This window comes from Medicago sativa, chromosome 1 (assembly GCF_051527215.1).
Source record: "Medicago sativa cultivar Bolivia chromosome 1, Bolivia_mono, whole genome shotgun sequence".
In the NCBI taxonomy this organism is placed as follows: Eukaryota; Viridiplantae; Streptophyta; class Magnoliopsida; order Fabales; family Fabaceae; genus Medicago; species Medicago sativa.
In genome coordinates this window covers 79,515,202-79,536,290 of record NC_140749.1, presented here as the reverse complement: position 1 = coordinate 79,536,290, position 21,089 = coordinate 79,515,202, and the positions used below count along the sequence as shown (strand labels likewise).

Genomic DNA, 21,089 nt, shown 5'->3' with positions numbered 1-21,089 from the left:
GTTCACGACAGAGGTAGTTCTATGGTGAAATTATAGCGACACTACAAAGATATTATAGAGTTCTCGATAGAAGAGTCGATGAAAGTGGTGAAAAATGTGTAACATGTCTCTGTTGGACGCATAGCCACCTTTATATAGGGGAGCTCATATGTAACTATTTTCGTGAAACTCAGCGATGAATGTGGGAATTCGTTGGAGATCACATCAACAATCTTGATCGATGAATACTTGCTTATGTGTGGCACGATAGGTCGTATGTAGTCCTCATGCAAGCGAGGATTATGCATTATTGGACCGTTGCATGTTGGGTCAGCGACATGGCTGATGCTTAGTCCGTAACATTTATCTTCAATGATGCTTAAAATTCATAAAGTCATTTGAAGTCTTATAAATCTATAAAATCATTCCAAATCCTTTAAAATCTCATGATATAAATCCTTCGAAATCCAAATTGTAAATCTCGATAGTCTTTTAAAATCTTAAAAGTCATTAAATCTTGCAAAGTCTTTTATAATTCACAAGAATTTTTTATTTTTTTTAAAAAGTTATCTTTTAAAATCATAATCCAATACACCCCTTAAGATTGAATTGAGAAACAATAAAAAAAAAAAAGTATATAAATAAATTATGTTTTGTGTCATAAACATTTTTTGGGACCTTTCACCTCATTGTTTTTAGCCGTCTCTCCCATCAGAGTTGGAGACAATGTTAAGGTTTGATGCCCAGTCCAAAACCGTCTTTTGTGTCATGTAAGCGCTTTTAAAAAAAAGTTGAATGAAAAAAGGATTAGTTTGTTACAAAAAATTTAAAAAAATTGACTTAGTTCACTTTTACCACACAAAGAACCAATTTAAAAATAAATAAAAAAACTAAAATGACTAATCTGAATTCCACGATGCATTTGTGAACCCAGAATCTGAATTCCTCAATCAAAACCTGTTATCCCGCTCAAACAACAACAACAGTGGTGTACAGCGGTTACGGTAAACCAAGTGAACCCAAACCAAACTAAACCGTTCATTCAAACTCAACCACAATGGGCTCAACTCAAGTAACAGGTTCAAACTCAATCACTTTTAATTGGTTCAGGTAACGAGTTTAATCTTTCTCTATTGATGATAATAATAATAATAATAATGCAATAGTCACAATTGCTGAACAGAAATAGAAATGATATACAGGTCAAATCCAATCCAATGCCACTAGTTGCAACGATCCTAAACAGAAAAACTTTGTACTTTTTTTTTGCATGTAAGATAAAAAGAATAGTTGAAACATACAAAAAGTATGCTTATTCTTGTTTTCACTTTTTTGACTTTGCCAATTTATTTTCTGTAAAATGCAATCTGGCAAAAAGTGGACGAGGTGCGCGTTTCTGTTGATCAAATCCTCGAACACAAACAAATCCTGAAATCAACCAAGTATCAAAATGTTATTAAAATTTTGCAGTGTGATAAGAGAACAAATTAAACAAACATTTTTAAATAGTCGGCATACCTCTCCAAAAGCATTGCTGAATTTCTTGGGTTGAAAGACCTAGTAGACACAAGAGTTGTTTTTTTTAGTCAGTACTTTTAATTTCTCGCTCAAACTTGTTTAGAATAGGTATTAGTAGATGAGTATGTGGAGTTTTTATTTTCGTACCTTTGAAAATTGACGATACAGAGGTTCCAAAGTATACCGTCCTCCTTGGCAAATTCCATATCCATTCCCTAGGGATATCTATGGGTTTAACGCTGGATGCGTGGTCCGCAAATAGCTTCATGACAAAAAAATAAAAGCTTTTATTGACAATTGGTGGTGAGTATTGAAATTTAAAATAAGGTAATTTTGTTAAGGTGACTGGAATAGTAAGAAAACCTAGATTGCACTTACTTCATTAACTTGAAAGTAAGTTCCATTCAGTGGAAAACTTCCCCTCATTGCTGTTCGACACGGTATCTGTATATCAGATAACATTTGTGAAAGTTATTAAAAAATTACAGGGCTAATGCTGTTAATTTAACATTTGTAAAATTAATCATTACCAGAAGTGTTCCTCTAACAATCTGTGAATTAGCTTCTCTAATGCTGTTGCATGAAAAGCATGTCTTGTCATTGCACAGGTTGGTTGAGTCTCCACACTTCCTTTGTGGTGGTTCAATGGAATTTGCAGTCTCACCTAGTGTTCAAATGTCATAATTCATAAATACTGCTGTGAATATACCTAGCATATACGTAGTAATGATCTTGCCTATGCCTAATATTATTTTTTGATAACAGCCTATGCTTTTCAATCTGTCTGTTTGCATATGTTATTTATTATTTGAGATTATTACAAGAATCATCTGCTAACCTGGTGACCATATTGCAAGAAGATATGGGCTTGGGTCATCAGGCTCCCGCTTATCCATCTGTAAATTTTAGCAAACAAACAAATATAAAAAAGTCTCCAAAACTGATAACTGTGCGTTTCAGTACAAAGAAAAGAATAACCCAACCTTTTCCAGCAGAGGGTGTGAATCCGGAAGTTCATATCTGCATCAATCAGTGGATGTTAGAAAGCATCATTTAGATTTTCATTTGAAAAACAGATCAGTCATATAGTCAGAGAGTTAAGGCATTTACAATGAGTTTACTTATGACGATAGTGATGTCTTTTAAGAAAGTCTTCTAGAAATAAAATTTCTAGGTCTAGAAATTAGAGAGGTCCGACAAAACCTTATTATTTGAACTTAAATTTTGAGCAAGAATATCCAAATGCTTTGCATCTCCAAAAATACTTAATCTAAACAATTTAGAAAATCATCCTTGTAAAGGTAAAGATATAGTTATATTCAGGACCTGCAAGCCCGTGGATGCTGATTCAGTTACTGCATTTAGGTTGCTTAACTTGAAATTCAATAGTCCAAATGGTAATCACAGAGTTAATATTTCTAGGTCACTTATAGGTTGGTTAATTTGAACAAAAAAAAAAACAAGAAGAAAACTATTCAAATTTTTCGTTAGATCTGTGTTTTAATAGCAAGGTTGTTTGCTGCTGTTGGCAATGCTAGTACTTACACTAGGTGCTCTGTCCTTAGCCGGCTCACGTTCTTCAGTTTTGGTGTAGGGATAGAAGCAGACTGTGGATTCCAGGCAACAAGGGCCTTAGACTGGTCACCTTCATGTTCTTGCATATGGTTCTGTAAACTCTTTGCGAACACTTCGAGATTGACATTGATAGTAGGAATTTCATCAGGATCCTCCCAAAAGAAGTCCTCAATGTCACTTTCCAATGCCTCTGTACTATGTTCTGGTGTTGCTGGTTCTTCAATGATTGGCTCACACTTCCTACTTTGGAGACTTGCTTCTATGCTTGTGTTGTTCCCAGGGAGAGGTAGGATCAGCGGGTTCAAATTTGGAGGGCTTCTCTCATCTGCAATGGGAACTGGCATGCTCACAATTTGCTTCTCTTCTGGTCCTGGCAAGGCAAGCCGTGCACTGAACTGAAAGGGTTAGTCTTATGAAAATATAGTATGCCCCTCATGCACTTCATACTATAATAATGTAATTGAAAGAAACAACTCATTAAACTGACATGGTTATTTTATTCTATTTTTACACGTTGACCTTTGTTCTTTTGAACTGGCTATGCCTTTAAATTTTAGATGTAATTTTAAAGACTTTGGTGACTTGATTATTTTGTTTGAAGAATATGAAACGGGTTAATATTGAACTTCACATGCATTTTGCATTGAGTTCATGGCAGTATGTAATGCAACTGATATACTGAGTAGCTAACCTTGCAAAAGCACTGGCAAAATGTCTGCACTCTGCTCGCATTGGGCATGCGTTGCAATTTGGTTTTTTCTTTGTGCAGAAAACCTGCATGTTTGGAACATAAATTACTTTTAACTTCTTATCTCAAGATTGTGAAGCAAAGCTAGTTCCAAAACTATGTTTTCGTGAATACCAAATTGAACATAGAAGGAAACTATCCATACCTTTCCAAATGTAATCATCTGGTAGTGTAGCTCATACCTGCATTTCAGTTATACATATCTTAGTTACAGATTCGGCTAGCATAATAAAGCAGTAAAATATTTTCTGCAGATTTCAAGGAAGTTATGATATTACAAGGTTCTTTGATCAAGCTTGCACAATCTTGGCCAAAGATACTTTTGAATAGACTCCAGCACTGGATACCTGCACGGCACAGTAGTTAGATGTTTCTATCTGATATGTTTATCTTCTTACTGGGTAGCATAAGATACTTACAATTCAAGGAGGTGTATTTGTAGTTTTTCAGGAAGTGGTTGGAGAGGGACCCATCCAAGTCTAACGGCTATCCTTCCAACATTGGTGTCAACCTTCAAGGCATGAGTATAGCAACATGTTATTGCAAGAGTTTTTAGTGATTTGCATGCGTAAGAAGGAAATAGATTTCAAATTAGCCTTACTGGGAAAGCAAGATGATGAAGTGTCAGAAGCCGTACACATTCCACACTTTTTAACCCTAACCCTCTCATGCTTAGAAGATAGTCCCTGCATTTGATGTTGTATAAGAAAACAAGTAGAAAGGACATGGTTAATTTGCGTTATATTCTGTTATTGGCGGGAAGTGTCTGCTAAATAGAAACTTTCTTAGGATAGGGTTTAAGGACATTGGTTAATGGTGATAAAAGATTTTGACTTACTTTACTTTATCAGGGGGGGCATGTCTTAACCATTCAAGGTCAATGCTTCCATGTTCTCTAACCAGTCTGTTCAGGAATTCCTGAAATACAATAAAAGTCCTATATCTCAACTTATTTTATTTTAGTTAAAATTCAGTGTTCTACAAACTTGAGTGGGAGGGAGAACATACCTTGATTCGTTCTGCTAGCATGTTGTTCATCCCTCGTTCTTTGATAGCATCAGATATCTCTTTAACAGAAGCACATCTTACTGCTTCATAGTCCAGCGAATCCATTGTATCTACACTTCTTTCTATCTTTACGCCATTTTCCTGTACGTCCTTCCTTAGTTTGTCCCAGTCTTCTGCAGGCTTTTTGTTGGTCTCAGGTTTCGTTTTTCTTGCTTTTCGAACCTTGAGTTTTCCATCTTTGTCTTTTTTGCCTGGAGAATAAACTTGCTTCCCTGCCTTTGGTTTAGCTTGAATATTATCAGAGCATACTTGCTCCGTGGATATAATTTTTTCACTGTCAAAAACTTCTTCTGCATGCGTAAGTGTATTGCTGTGATCGTTCTCTGCATGATCTTTGCCCAATATGTGAGAAGTATTTGATGATTCTGCATATGTCCCCCCCTCTGACTGGAAGGTTTTCTGACTCACAAAGTGATGGTTAGGTGAAGGTTGATTATAATTTGTGTGAGATAAGGATTGAGAAGTATCTCCTATAGAGACTGAATGCTTGCTTAATGGTCCATAAGGGTTCATAGTTGGTAACTCTGGAGACCCTAATGTTCCATTTCCATGCTGCATCTCAGCGGGTTTATCCACACTATCTCCTACTCCGTTGATGCCAAATCTCAAATAATTGTTGTCTTGAAATTCACTTTGTATGGAAACAGTTTCAGGCCAAGAAAACTCCTCACCATTCATTTGAAAAGTGTTCAGACCCTGTATGTATGAGTAATATGACTCATAGTCTTTTGGAGGAGCTACAGGTAGTTGTTGCTTTTGTGGATAACCAAAGCTGCAGGGATGACCAGATGCTGAGTGGAAACTGTGAATATCATTACTGTCTACTCTTGAGCTTTGTTTCACATGTTGTTGTTGCAGTTTCACATGTTGTTGTTGCAGCTCTCCATTGGTTCTCTCGTCAAACAGTGATACTCCGTTCACACTATGGTAAAATTCCTGAAACTTAGTGGCCTTTCCTACCTGTAAAGAATTTGTTGAAGTTAAGAACTGATCCCTGCTGGGTTCACACCCACTGTTACGTACTTCTGATTTTGAATTGGATTTAATTCTGGTATCTTGAGTAACTGAGGAATCAAGAGAATCTTGTGATGAATAGAGTTCTTCCTCTGAGCTATGATTATTTGGCTGTATTAGGCTCTCATTTATCCTTGAAGTTTCCCTGTCTCTCCAATACTCTCCTGTATGTGGCATCTCAAAGTCGATATAATAGGTTGGTGGATTTAATGTTCCTCTTTCATATGATGCTATTTTGTCAACTGGGTTTACTATGCAGTGTTGTGGCTCTTCAACCGATGGGTCTGTGACAACAATATCGTATGTCCTCTGGCTGCTTTTTGATTTAAGAGGAAACCTTGCTGCTAAAGACATAAAGGCAGAGCTGCAAAGAGAAGAATAAAACATAATGTTTTTGTGGAGTTTGCAAAACATCTTGTACTAGCATTGGCAATTTTGGCAAAACATCCCAAGTGATGAAAAGTGGAAAAACCTAATATGCTAATATATGAATTTACCTTGAAAGATGGTCTGAGACATTCTGAGTGAGAAAAACACCGATCACTGAGTCAACCACAGATCCTTTCCACTTTGAAAAGCGTCTATCTCCTGCATAGTAGAGTAGAGGTATATTTGCTTTACAAATATATTCTGACAAATGAACAATTTAGCAATCAAGTGAATAATTTCAATAAATCGCTGGCTTCTGCTTTTGCTGTTTATCCTATTTGATTGTCGAAGCCCGCGGTCGAAGGGGTGCTAATTAAATATAAAGAGTTTTATTGTCAATTTTTAACCCTGTGCCTTTGCCTATTTTCACACTTTTAAGTAAACCATTCAATAAGCTTTGTTTGATGGTTAGGAGGGAAAGAAATGGTAGGTCTTTGGGAGAGGGGAGTGAAGAGAAAGGGAGGATAATCCCTCACCTTGTTTGAGAAAGTGTTTTTAGAGGGGAGAGGAGAGAATAACTTATGACTAACTTTTGTTGAGAGTATTATAAAAACTAGCAAAGGATTTGGGAAATTTTTCAAAGCTCTCCAAAAGCCTCCAAATTCTTCCCTCCATACATATTTTGAGTTCTCTAATTTTAGTCTTACATGGAAAAGTAAACCCCCATGAAATGTGAGGGACTATCCTCCCTTTTCTATCAATTCCTCCCCTCCCAACTTCTAAATAAACCGTTAGAATTCATGTTGTTATAATATTAAGGTTATTAGTCTTATTGTATATGTGGACTTGATTCTGCTAGAAGTGCTAATACCTGACCTATTATTAGATAAAGAATTAAGGTGTTCTATCATATATTCAGTACAGTATCCTACCAAAACCTATAATTCCAACACATTCAAATTTATATATATGAATGACATTGTAAAGACAATTTTAGTGTCAAACATCATAAATTCAAGAGAACCAGAGGCATAATATCAGCAAGTTTTGGGCCTTTAATTTGATATTTTTTTACCTTGAACAAGATGCATCCGTGCAATGAAGGAATCAGCTCGTCCACGGAATACATTTCTTTCCTCTTCCCACCACTTCTCCTTTTTCTTGTCAGTTCCTTCAAGGTCTTCACTTCCTTCGATCCCCATCAACAGCTTCCAGGTTCTCTCTGTTTCTGGATCAAGGTCCACTTTAGGCCTTGGTTTATGTTTCTTTTCAAGTTCAAATTCCTGGTAGGGTACAATAGAACCATCTCCCTTATATGGGACAAGTGCCTTTTGTTCTTCCTTCTCTGATGTGTTGCCCTCATTGAGATTGAGACTATTCAATTGGCAAATTATCTTGTCTACGAGGGTGGAATGTATCTGGTGTGGTTCCCCTGAAAATCAAGAAACAGATAATTACCATTATTTGTTTTTACTAAAAAAGTTTTTTCCTTCATCAAACATGCATTACCTGAGATAGCAAAGGAATCACTGGTGCTGGCTCCACTGTTTTGCTTCTCTACAAGTCTACTGCTTTCAATACAGCTGTTTGGCATTACTTCATTATGTGATTGAACCCCCTTTTTTTCATTTTTTCTTACTTTCTGTGAATCATCTTTAGGCTTTCTTTGGCTGGAAGATCCTCTGCGAACTTTTGATTGGAGTTTATTTTGAGTTCTTTTCCTTTTATTTTTTAACAAACCTGTGGCAAGAGTTGCACCTTTGAAGTTTCCATCCACTTGTGAAATCTCTTGGCACAAGGAAGTACCAAATGGATGTTTGGCCGAGTTATGTTGGTTCTTGGTGCTTTTGGAATACTTTCTCTTGGAACCCTTTGCTTCAGTGGAATTGGATAGAATGGTAGGCAACTGGAACATATTTTCAAAAATCAATTCCCCTGTTTCCTGAGTATTTTCGAAACATGTTTCTGATTGAAGGAGGTTGTTGTCAGTTTCATTTGCATTAATGTATTGCTGCATGCATCCACTATTCCTTTCCTCCCTTAAACCAGAATTTCCTTGTGCTGGACCTTTCTCAGTGACTGAAAATTGTGCTTTCTGCTGTTCTGTAGTTTCTGACAAGGTTATGGTTGATTCCCTTTCCGAGAAGAAACAATTTGTTACCTTTCCTTCCAATAGAAATGTGATATCATTTGTGTTCCTGGCTTGCGAGTTTTCTACTGCAAGTTCATCCTGCTGGCTGATTGTCAAAGCTGAGTTTGTATTGTACTTCTTACTTGCTCCACTATGCATCTCTTCCTGAAAAACCTTGCTGCTCTGGCTTTCATTTGAACTATTTTCTAAGTCAAAATTTAGAGCTTTCCTGCAGGATTTTGTAGTTGCGGCGGTAGAATCACAAATGTCTTTTATGACATCTTCCTTCGGTGTTGCTGCAGTTTCTGAGACATTCTTTCTTTTTCTGCGCGGGGTTTCCTTAATCTCTGTCTTTTGACTTGCAGGATTTGTATTTTTTTTGGGCTTGGCCTCTCTAATTACCTTTGGCCTATGCTTTCTGCGCCTAGGTAATTTCTGCTCAGGTGTCTTGTTCAGGTCAAAAATCTCATTACTTCCATTGTCACAGATGTTGCTGACAGAAGCTTTTTGATCCCCCTGTGTTGTAGAGGTTATTGCTGATGAAGAATCTACAATTTGCTGTAGAAGCCCATCACTATATTCTTGGATTTCATTCTCTGTGCATGGAACGAAATCTTTCTCATGACTTGTGCTTTCAGCTACCGTGTAATCTGGAACAGGACAAATCTGGTTTTCCACAAACTTGAGCTGATCCACTGTTTCTGGTATTGATTGGAGGTAGTTGGTGAAACTAGTGGTAGCATGAGCTTCTGCATTTGGCACATAGTTCATATAATGCTCAGGGAAAGTATGACCTGTAGAAGCAGTTTTTGTCATTCACCAATTTGATGCATAAAGTTTGTAACTGATGCAGGAAGGTATTGTTTAAACAACAAAGAAATGGGATCATTGTATTGTAACATCACAATCTTTATCATAGTTTCTCATTTTTGCTTACCTGTAACTCAAAGGTTATCATTTCCATGACTTTGTTAAGAAACGACTAAAATAAATGAATAAAACTATTGTCTGCATTCATGATCAATGTTTACAAGTCCATGGCTTTATTTATTAATAATTGTAAAAATAATTACTCTCATCATAATGATGAATGTTGAAATTTATTTTGGGTTACTGTGAATGCCAAACTGTATTGAAACTGTTTTTTATTTTATTTTTGCTCCCTCTTTTATTGCATTGCTGCACAAGTTCGATTATTGGAATAACAGTAGAAATGTTTTTTCCTTGAACTACTGATATAATAGTGTTGGAAATTCCGCCTCACCTTCATTGTGTTGGGTGTGAAGGGGTGAATTTAGTCCCACATTGCCTGGAGATATGACCTGTTTATAAAGCTTGGGCGACCCTCATCTTACAAGCCGGTTTCGTAAGGTTGAGTTAGGCCAACCCAAATTCTAAGATGGTATCAGAGCCTATCCTAGATATGTTATGGGCTTACTGTATCGTCCATACTTCAGGCTAATTGGGCCCGAGCGGGAAGGGGTGTGTTGAAAATTCCGCCTTCATTGCGGTCCGCACCTAGCCGCCTAATTGCGGAATTGGGTTTCCTTCATTGCAGCCTCCAACACCTTCATTGTGTCGGGTGCGATGGGGTGGGTTTAGTTCCACATTTCCTAGAAATATGGTCTGTGTTGTGTTATAAAGCTTGGTCAACCCTCATCTTACAAGCTGGTTTTGTAAGCTTGAGTTTGGCCCAACCTAAATTCTAAGAAATAGGCATATAAAAAATTACTTCTTTACGCAAATTAACTGTTATAGGTCGTAAAAAATTCTTAGAGATTTAACTTATTATCATTTTTTGCATTAATTTGGTGATAATAATACCTATAAGTTTGTTTGGCTAGATATGACATGCAATTGAACAGTTTAGCATGTTTCTAATTCGGTTTCAATGTGTTTCAATTAAAATAAAATAGGAAAAAAGACATTGTTACCACTCTAATTTATATCTGAATTTGAATTACTGAAGAAAAGAAGTTACCATAGGATGCTTCAGAGAAAATGCCGTTCAGTTGGTTTGAGACTGAGCAGTGAATATTATTGTTGAGCAAATTTTCTGTGTTGCTGCCACTAAATTCAAAATTCCTATTTGGAGTGATAAGTCCATTTGCTTCTGTATACACATTGTTTGAAGCTGCGTAGGAATAACTCGCACCACTGCTAGACTGAGGATAAAATTTTGGTAGCAGTGGATTTCTTGCTGCCAAGCTGATACTTGTATCCAAATTCATGTTAGCAGTAGCTATATCAGTTGCATTCTTCTTGAGTAGTAGTTCCAATGTATTATTATTAAATCCGTTGCTCTCATACTGCTGTGCCTGACTGTAGGAGCCTGAAATGTGATTGCTAACGTTGTTTCTATTGACTGAGATGCCGCCAAAATTGTTGTACTCTCCAATTTGACATGTTTGCGCTATCTGATGGGGATTCTGATATGCTCCATGGTAATGCATCAGCGTCTCGTTCATGTAGTCTCTTCCAGGTGCAGGAAATTCTTGATAATTCGCTCTTCTCATTTGGTCTGCTTGCCAGTCTGATGCTGTGTTTGATCTTATTTGAATGGGCTTCTCAGGGGTGATAGGTACCCATGCACCGTTCGTTTGAAATTGGTTCCCATCTTGACCCAAAAGCTGTTGTCCGAAGTTCATTATTGAAATCCTGCAAGTTAGAAACAATATTACAACCTTTTTTTTACAGGTCCCATATTACAATCTTGCTTTCACTTGTGTCTCTGGATATTATAGGGAAACTATTAACATATGATAGGTGTTTTATAAAACATTAGCCTAATACCTATATGCTAATATTGTAGCTCAAGTACTGGTGTTCAACTAGTACAAACCTAATTCTATACGATGACTCATTATATGGAGACAACAGACAAACACATTCAAATGGAATGTCCAAGAATTTATAGTATGACAGGAAAATATCAATCAAGCTAATAAAAACCATAAAATTCACTTTGCCAGTTTTCCCCCCTAGCAAAATAATTTTCCCCCCTAGCAAAATAATACATGTAGTCTAAAGGAATTTTTTTTGAATAAATGTAGTCTAAAGGAATAACTTTGAATCCCCACTTAAAAACATTATTACTAAACTTGGTTAACCTATGTATGTATGTGCAACTAAGCAACTTTTCTATAGTTGGTGTATAGCAAGAAAGAAGGAAGAGCTATGCTTATGCTTAAAGAGTTAGCTTAAAATAATCTGTTTGATTTTCAGTCTCTAATGAAAAAACTATGTAACTTGTTTACAAGTGCATACCTCTCATCCTCAATACCGTATTATTATGGCCTTGTTCTATGTCTGAGGCAACACTAATTAACTACGCCAACAAATGGGTTCAGCAGTAAAAACAACACTGTATTTTCTAGTGTTACTACTAACTACCAAACTCTCTGTAATTAGCTTCAACCTATATAGATTTTAACATTCAAATGAAATGACAATTAAGAGCAAAATGCAACTTCATGCGACATTAACAATAATGCCTATAGATGATATTACTAGAAATAAAACATGGCATGTAAAAGAATCAATTAGAATTGAGAAATGCCAAGAATGATAGACATAAGGGAAAATGGTAATTTGGGATGATAAGATGGGATTATGCATCTTCTGATGTGTGGCAGTCCTCAAACACTAAACCAACCTCCTACCTACTCAACGCCATTTATCTATACATGCCAAACTATCTACATTTCATGCCTAAGCAGATATTAATCATCTATTAATATCATTTTACCAGTTCATATACAATATTCAACTGTAAACAATGTTATTGTTATTCCTAATCACAATGGATTTCATCAAAGAGAAAGGAGAAAGCCAATAGAGGATCATACCTGTTGTTTTGTTGTTCATTCATGTGAAGAAATATCTTTGCTTGATTATTGAATTGAGCTAAATTCTACGGTTTAGGAGTATTGTAGACTCTATCTTACTTATGCTGGATTTTGCATGAAATCATCAAAATCCAAAAGCAATCATAGACATTTCTGTATTACCCCATTGTTTAACTCTAAACAATTCCAATATGCTATAATCCCTTCAACACATTCCTCACCTTAGCACTGCAACATTATTATTATTATATAAAGTTACAACTTATGATATAAAAGAATAAAAATAGTAACACGCTTCAAGCATGAAAGATTGGATGGACCTGCTTTAAATGATGAAATGAATGACTTGAACATGGAAACTGTTGAATAACTAATGGACAGTAATATTGAAAACACAAGCATCCAGCACACAATTCCTTAAGAAGATTTTTTGTTGTTGTTATGAATCTCACTATAGTTACAAAAATTAAAATTTCATATAATATATCAGATTTTGTCACTATAAAGTATTTATAAACAGAATCTTCAGAATCTCTAAAATGAAGACTACACGTAAAAACTTTGTATGAATTATGTTCTTACATTCATTTTATTATATGATAATTATGTAAAACATGAATATGAAATGACAAAAATGGCATTAAAACACACGCAGAATGCCTCACAAGACACAAAGTATAGTCAATGCTGGAATCAACAGAGTAAGTTGGAGAGGGAAAGAGGAGTGAGAAAATAAAAAAAAAATGTTAAATATAAATAAATTAATAAATAATAATAATAATAATAATATTTTGGATTGGAACACCCCTTCTTTGTATAAAAGAATATAATTTAATTGAGTACTCTAACTTTTAATTAATGTTTTCATCTTTTCATCCTCTAATACCTTTTGCTTCTGTTATTTACTCATTATTATTAATAACTTTACGAAACAGAGAATCAACTTGTCTCTACCCTTTCAGGCTTTATTTTATAACATTTACTGTACCGATTTCATCTTCTATGAATTATACTTATTGCTGTATTAATTTTTGGTCACTAGTTAAAAAAATCTAAGCTATGTGTGGATGTTACACACTGATATATTTGGTGAACATTCATGAATATAATTTGAAGTTTTAGTGCATGATTGTTTTACCTTTCTATATGATATTATATGCTGGCAACACATTATACACTAAATCTTACATCTAATTTTCAAGTGTTGTTTAAAGTAATAATATTTTTTTTGATAGGATAAAGTATACGATATGTTTTGAGCAATTAATATTTTCATTTTTATTAAAAATATGCTTGATATGCCTTTGTTTTTTGATATTATGTTCTTAATATAACCCTTGTATTATCCAAATAAATTTTTTTTTTTGAGAGAATTATCCAAATAAAAATAAAATAATATTAGTTATTTTTTGGGTACAATGTCAATTATTTTTTAAGATGAATGCATAAACTTTTTTTTTTTTATTAATATAGTATCAATATTCAACCTTTTAAATTGTTTTCTCCATTTACTTGATCCGAGTTTTTATTTCTGGTCACACACTTCAGATTTTGATTAGGATTTTTTATACCACTATCTTTCACTCTTCAATTTTAAAATACTGTCTTTAATGTTCCATAAACAAATATTTTTACAAAAAATAATAATTATGTATTCGATAGAAACTATTTATCACTATTTATCTGATAAATAATAAGTATGTAAATTTAGTTTTTATCAACAATTTCCGTAATAAATATCAATGATAGTTAAGTAAATTTAAATATTTTGCATTTGACCCCAAAATTTTCTTGTACCAAACTTATCTTTTCATAATATAGGATAGTTTCGTGCAATGCACTAAAGGTAAAAGGACTTTGTACCCTATTTTGTCTGGCATAAATAAGGCAAATTTTGAAAATATTTTATCGACAGTTAATTAAGGTTATATCAATAGAAAGAAAAGAATCCCATGAATTTGATAGACACTTGTAATCAACACTGCCAACACATTTGACCAGAAAAAATAAAACAAAACACTTCCAGTACGGTTGTTAACTAAAACAAATAACTTGTGTAAAATGTATGATTCACGCAAACAAGAAAAGCATGCAAGAAATATTCCAAAAACAAACTAAAAAATTTCTTGGGGGTCTAGAATATAAACATATGAAATTATGTAGAAACTAACCCGTCTTTATATTTTGTAATGACATTGCAGTTCTGCCTAAACTAAATTTAATGAAAATTAGTTTGAGATGGTTAGTATAATTTTATTTTTTTCACTTTCATTGTTGTTAAAGAGTTAGTACATTTTTGTAACGTGGAATGTTCTATGTTTTCTAAGATTTACATGTATGTACCGACTGGAATTGAACCAATCGAAAGATAGTTGAGAGATATGTACATATTTAGTGTTTGACAGGACTCAAACATGATTAAGAAGGAACCAATGAGAAAAAAAAAAAAAGACTGACATATTTTTTTTCATAAACTATTTGACATTTACATTAGGCTACTTGCAATGTGCATTACGTTAATGTGGTCCCCATGACTAAAGTTTTACCAATAGACTTTTATGTAGTCGAGCCGTGTTAAGGGGGGATAGAATAAAAGAATGGGCAGCCACATTATGATTTGGACAAAAGCTTTTGAATACAATGAGAAACTAATGACCACTTTCAATTGGACCCATACTACCCCAAATATGAGTCTACATAATAAATCTTTTTGAAGTCTACGCTTCCAATAGGATGTTAACAAGGAATAATTTTTCTCATATTGTTGTGAATTTTTTTTTTTAATATAATTCCCCTTATTAAAGTTTATGAGAAAGGGGTGGTTAAGTAGTGAAAGTTGCCTTGAAGTTTGACATTAATAAAATCTATGATAAAGTTGATTGGGGCAATCTCTCGGGAGAATTTTGGAAAACTTGGGACTAAACTATGATGAAATTTAGTAGCCAAGTTTATGAGAATGTCCCAAGTTCATCATAGATTTAACCTTAATCAAATCTATGATGAAGTTTATGAGAATGTCCCAAATTCATGTTTAACACATTATCAAAGCTAAATACTTTTCAAGGGGTCATTCTTGGAGTGTCGTGTGGGCCGAAATCTAAGCTATTGTTAGAGGAGCATTTAGAGTTCACAAACATTGTTGAGAGAAGGCTGTAGGTAGAATATATGATATGATTACTAACACTCATACTCGAGGTGATCCAGTGTTAAGATATACTAATAAGTGTAATTATCCTATCCAAAACATTGTAGCACACATAAATTACTTAGCGTGGACTCCTACAAAATTTGAAGGTTTGCGATACTGACTTGGTGTGATCCCAATTCACTCATAATGATCCAGATACAATTTCAACAACTCGTCTCTTCCAATTGATCTATGAGGACAAAATGATTTCTAGGTTGAATAAAAAACATGCATACAATTTGAATATGGAGATTCTCACTCATGTAACCCCTTTGCGGGGTATAAGAAAAGAGAATCTAATATGGAAAATTCAAGTTCCATCTGGACTGAACAATTTCATTTAGAGACTTGGTAGAAATTGTATTCCTGTTTTGGAAAATTTACAAGGTGAAAGTATGAAATGTCCTACTATGTGTGTGTTCTACGATAAAGAGATTATAACTATCCAACATACCTTTTTCAAGTCCCCAAATAGTGAAAAATGTTTGAAGGAAAGATGTGTTTGGAGTTTTGTTGATCATCAATTAGTCCATTCTGACTATCTTTTGGAATTTCTCGTTGCAGTTATGGAATCCCTCAACTGCTCCCAATTTTTTTTTTAGCTTTTGGTCAATGCAAAACAAACTTTTTGGGAAGGGTAAAGTTGATTCCTCGATCCACATGTTATGGATAGATAAAATGGTTCTTGACGAGTGGATTCTAGATCGCAATTCTCGTCTCCAGTCATTCCATCTGCACCCACTAGTATCGGTCTCGTCGTGGTAGCCATCTTCGAAATGGAACTTAAATTTGAATGTGAATGACTCATTTTTCTCGTAAGCATGAGCTACGATTTTGGCATATATATATATATATATATATATATATATATATATATATATAAGAAATTTAAAGGGAAACCCTGTTTAGGCGAAATCTAAGTGAATACAACCTCACCTATCAGTAGTAGAAGAGAGGCTTGTGGTCGTCTCGTATCTATGAAGAAGATTGATTCTTTGGGTTTGAAAAATATTATTTTTGAATTGGACGCTAACAAATCGGTAGGTAACCTAAATCGGTAGATTACAATAGGATGTTAACAAGGATAATTTTTCTCGTATTGTTGTGAATTTTTTTTTTAATATAATTCACCTCATTAAAGTTTATGAAAAAGAGGGGTGGTTAAGCCGTGAAAATTTCCTTGAAGTTTGACATTAATCAAATCTATGACAAAGTTGATTGAGGCCAACGGTTACTAGCTTGACCAGTTAGTTACAGGGCACACTATAAAGAGTGTCACTTATGGTATGTGTCATGATATCTCTAGTAAAGGGTGTGAATTGTCTCACTTGAGAAGATATGAGAGTCTTTGATTAGGGGGAATCCAATTGTAATATAAAAACATAAACAAAATATAAAAAACTATAGTAAATGCAATTAAAGTGTTTCTATCATATTTATGATAGGATTTAGGAATGAAAAAATTATCTAAAGATAAAGCCCTTGAAAGCAAATTAGATCCTTAATATCTTCTTCAAATACAAAGAAAACACCTAAAAATAAATGAAATCTTGCATAAATATTATGAAACGATAAAAGTTTGTTTTTGCTACAGAAATAATTACAGGAAAAGTGAATCAATGAACTAAATAGGATTTTGGAATGAAAAATATACCTGAAGATAAAGCACCTGAAATAAAATTGGACCTTTAATATCTTCTTCAATTAGAAAGGAACGCCTGAAAAATAAATCAATTTTTGAATAAATTATCACTCAATGATAAAAGTTTATTCTTTCTTACAAAATGAAGGGCAAAGGAAACATGAATTAAATAATTGAATTGAGGAAATATTAATTCTAATAGTTTTTTTTTTTTTTTTTTATCTCTAGTCGAACTCTTTAGTCTTGATTTATTATGTGCCAATAGTTTAGAGTGATAAAAATTAGTCAAATAATGCTAAAATAAAAAGAAAGATTTTTCTTATACAAAACAACAATGTGATATTGCGCTGATCATGTAAGTTTTGCTATTTCAAATAAATTTTAAGTGATAAAACAAACATTAGACTCTTAAATATCAACTTATGGACAAATGTATCTATTTTTCATGAATAGGGGCATACATCAAATATTACCTTTTTTTGGAAAAATTCAATATACCCAATTTATAACAAAATATGAAACATTAATTTTCTGCAAAGAAAGTAACAATCAAAACTACAAAATGAGTGTCCCTCAAAAGAAAAAACTACAAAATGAGTGAGAAAATATTTTTTTTAAGCAAGAGAAAAATATATTAAAATAAAAGGAAATACAAAGATTAAGGGGCATACAAATCGACCCAGTAAAGCACAGGAAAGTATACATCAACCCTAACAAGAATAACAGACACTGCCAATAAAGGGTAAAAAAAATAGTGCCAAAAACATAAAAGAACCAAGATAAACACATACCACATGCATAGCCCAGCGAGCCCGCATGCTGACACAATCCAGCAAACCCAGTTCTTGAAGACTGGCGAGTGAACCCGTCTGCCAACACGAAAGCAGATCTGCACCAACAACTAAGTGTGATGAACAACAAGCATCAACGACCATAAAATAACTTGAAAACAGAAAAACAACAATATCATAAAGCCAATGCCCTTTTGAGCAAATCTAATCTAAAACAGAGCCTTTGGATCTTACGAAACCATGTCGAACCAATAAACCCAAAAATAAGCACATCAGAATGGCATAACACGACCATGGCTATGAACAACACCCAAACAGTGAGAAAATGGCCATGGCAATGAAAAACCACCGATCTGAATAGATCTGAATAGCGGACAATCAAAACTTTAAGCAAAGCTTTGATAACAATAAACACACAACCTTAGGGTGCGAGACCCATCCAGGTTTGTGGGTGGTGTCCCGAAACCAACGAATTCAATTGCACCAAATGAGCAAGATAAAATAATTTATATGAAATTAAATACAGAAAATCCGAATCTACAAATTCTAGGAATCAGATCCACAAAGGAAGCTTAGAAAAATTAATCACGAGTCAAAAACGAAGAAATGAGGAAATAAACAAACCTAAATGGAAATGATGACGAGCTCTGCAAAATTCGAAGATGCGATCGCTATTAAGGAGACACCCTGAGTTTATGGGAATTGAATCAATGACGGCGCAGGTACCAAAACTCTGAAGATTATGTTGGGCTAGGGTTTCTGATTGAATCAATGCGGCGCAGGTACCAAAACTCTGAAGATTATGTCGGGCTAAGGTTTCTGAGATCTGACTTTATATATATTGAATAAGAAGGACAAAATTGCCAATTCCTTTTGGTAGGTGTAATTTTAAAATTCCATAATTTTGTTTAATTTTGGTAGTATTTTTTTTAAAGACGAAGTATTTTAATTTTCTTTAGAGTGTGTTTGGATGGTAAAATTTTACTAGGTAAATATAACTGAGTGCACTGGATATGAAAAGTCGGTGTAAAATGAGTTTTACACTGAAAACCAATTAAAGCCTACTATTTTTCAACATCATATCATATTTTTCAAAATAATTAAGTTTATCAAAAATCAAAAGAAGCCCCTCTATAACTGTTTTTTCTTCTTTTCTTGTAATCAATTCTTGGTGCGACAGTTCTTTGTGGCACCTATTGTGTTCTTCATTTAAAGTCAAAACTCCATTATATCATGAATTGTGCGACGAGGTATATGAAAATAATGGCATGTTGAGCATCGACTTCAAATTAGGGGTGGGGGTATATGAAAATAGTGGCACCGACTAGAAATCAATGGAACCCTCTTAGCTTTTCAATAAAAAATGAAAGTTGCTTATGTGTTTCATTTCCCATGAAGGAACATGAAAAGTAGAATAAGGGTTGAGAGGGAGGGAGGGAGATAGATAGATAGATAGATATAGAGAGATGTTACATTTTGTTAGTAATAACATAAAATGTGGGGGGAAGCGGTTAGTGGGCAACATCTGATTGGTTGATAGTGTAAACAAACTTTACACTGTCACACATATTCTTTAGTCTTAATATAATTTTATAGGGCAACTCAAAATCTTCATCTTCAATATAATAAACTTGGAGAACTTTTAAAAAGAATGGATTTTATGAATTACTTTACTAAAAGCTAAATTTATGAAATATCAAATACACCATAGAAACTTAAAATTGAAATCCCATTCGTACTCTATAAATAATATATCTCTCAAAATATTTAAAATAGTATACATTAAAGCCTATTCATTTTCAAAATTAGATTATCGGTCCCAATTTTTTTAAAAAAATTTGCAATTTGGTCCATTAAATTTTAAAATTTGTAGATTTGTCATTTTAAATTTTCAAAATTTGTACATTGGAGGACATACCAGTAGTTTGGCTATTGGAGGAAAATCGGAGGAGGAGGGAAGAGGAGGGCGGGAAGAAGAAAACAATGCCCCTGAGGCAGGTGGGGGGTGCTCAAACTTACGCCTAGACAGGCGAAGCTAAGAACCACACTGACCCACATGACCCTCAGATGAACCTCGCTTAGTTGCAGCGCGGTTCCATCCTCATTGACCGTTCATGCAAACCCTGAAAGTTTTCTACGAGGCCCTTATCTATGAAAGGCCAACGATGGAAACCATGGTTGTAGAAGGAAGAAGAGGATGAGAGGGTGGGAGAGGATGGTGTGAGAAATTGTGGGGATTGGAAAGCTATTTATAGGGAGGGGTGGGTCAAAAACGGTTGGGAGGCCATAAATGCAGTCAAAAAACGTGGTAAAACACGTTTTTTTTACCTGACTACCAACAAAAACGTGTGATGCAGACCACCGGCCATGACTGATGCATTCCGGAATATAGAATCCGGAACACACAACTGTTTTCTGGTATATACTTTTCGGATTAATGCGATAATGGTGAACGAGGGAAAAGTTGGCACTTCATGTAGGGCTAAGGACATTCCGGAATGTAAAATCCGGAAACATTTAGCATTGGATTCTTTTGAAAGAGAGCCATTAATATGGGTTTGGACGGTTACAACCACTAACACGTTTTCATTGACTGTATTAATGACCCAGGACTTGTTTAAGGCTATAAATAGGCTTCCATCTTCAACAAATACCTTCATTCTTCACTTCACCTCTTTTCTTCAATTTTCTTCAAATGTTTTTAGTTTTTTAGGGGTGTCGGTTGTGTCATGGTCATTGTTGACCGTTCATATGAACCCTGCAATAGCATTTCAGCTTGTGTGGGGTTCATATAACGGTCAACAGAGACCCTTAACATCAAAGAAAGACACAAAAAAGCGCATAACATCTGGTCAGGATTTAATTTTCCGGAAATCACTAACAATATGGTCCGGATTGTATAATCCGGACTAGGGGTGTTTTTAGAAATTTTGCAGGACGCGCGAGAAGGCAGCAGGGTGAGAAAAGTAAATCTCATGTCTTTTGAATTTGGTATCTGAGTCCTTCATTTTTGTTGCACAAATTGCATCTCTCAATTTTTATTTTTATTTTTATTTTGATAAAGGATCTCTCAATTTCTTTTGTATTACAATTAAGTCTCTCCGTTAATTCACATTTAATTGCAAATGAAATGAAAGATGTATAATTGTAGCTTGTTAATTTATATTTTAGCGTTTTTAGGTGAGTGTAAATTAGCAGGCTATTATATATAACATTTCA

The 21,089-nt window shown here is 34.4% G+C and overlaps 1 protein-coding gene and 2 long non-coding RNA genes across 3 annotated transcripts; 1 reads left to right on the top strand and 2 right to left on the bottom strand.

Moving 5' to 3' along the window:
- Positions 1 to 817: 817 nt before the first annotated feature.
- LOC146957881 (uncharacterized) lies at positions 818 to 9,426 on the top strand. The gene is made up of 5 exons (XR_015024481.1): positions 818 to 1,089; positions 3,092 to 3,475; positions 4,075 to 6,508; positions 8,768 to 8,830; positions 8,930 to 9,426. It is a non-coding gene; the product is annotated as an uncharacterized LOC146957881 (long non-coding RNA).
- Positions 1,081 to 13,035, bottom strand: LOC146957880 (transcriptional activator DEMETER-like). Its single transcript, XM_085739554.1, has 21 exons — positions 12,571 to 13,035; positions 12,251 to 12,478; positions 10,384 to 11,060; positions 7,781 to 9,196; positions 7,347 to 7,703; positions 6,400 to 6,490; positions 4,829 to 6,266; positions 4,659 to 4,738; positions 4,422 to 4,506; positions 4,240 to 4,331; positions 4,099 to 4,167; positions 3,966 to 4,002; positions 3,764 to 3,846; positions 3,043 to 3,462; positions 2,481 to 2,517; positions 2,336 to 2,393; positions 2,028 to 2,161; positions 1,876 to 1,941; positions 1,645 to 1,759; positions 1,498 to 1,536; positions 1,081 to 1,407 (listed from the first exon to the last, which is right to left on the bottom strand). The coding sequence occupies exons 2-21, from the start codon at positions 12,271 to 12,273 to the stop codon at positions 1,304 to 1,306; spliced, it is 5,421 nt and encodes a 1,806-aa protein (XP_085595680.1). The 5' UTR covers positions 12,274 to 12,478; positions 12,571 to 13,035; the 3' UTR covers positions 1,081 to 1,303.
- Positions 13,036 to 17,090: 4,055 nt separating this feature from the next.
- LOC146957879 (uncharacterized) lies at positions 17,091 to 18,646 on the bottom strand. Its single transcript, XR_015020141.1, has 3 exons — positions 18,495 to 18,646; positions 17,871 to 17,968; positions 17,091 to 17,155 (listed from the first exon to the last, which is right to left on the bottom strand). It is a non-coding gene; the product is annotated as an uncharacterized LOC146957879 (long non-coding RNA).
- Positions 18,647 to 21,089: the final 2,443 nt, after the last annotated feature.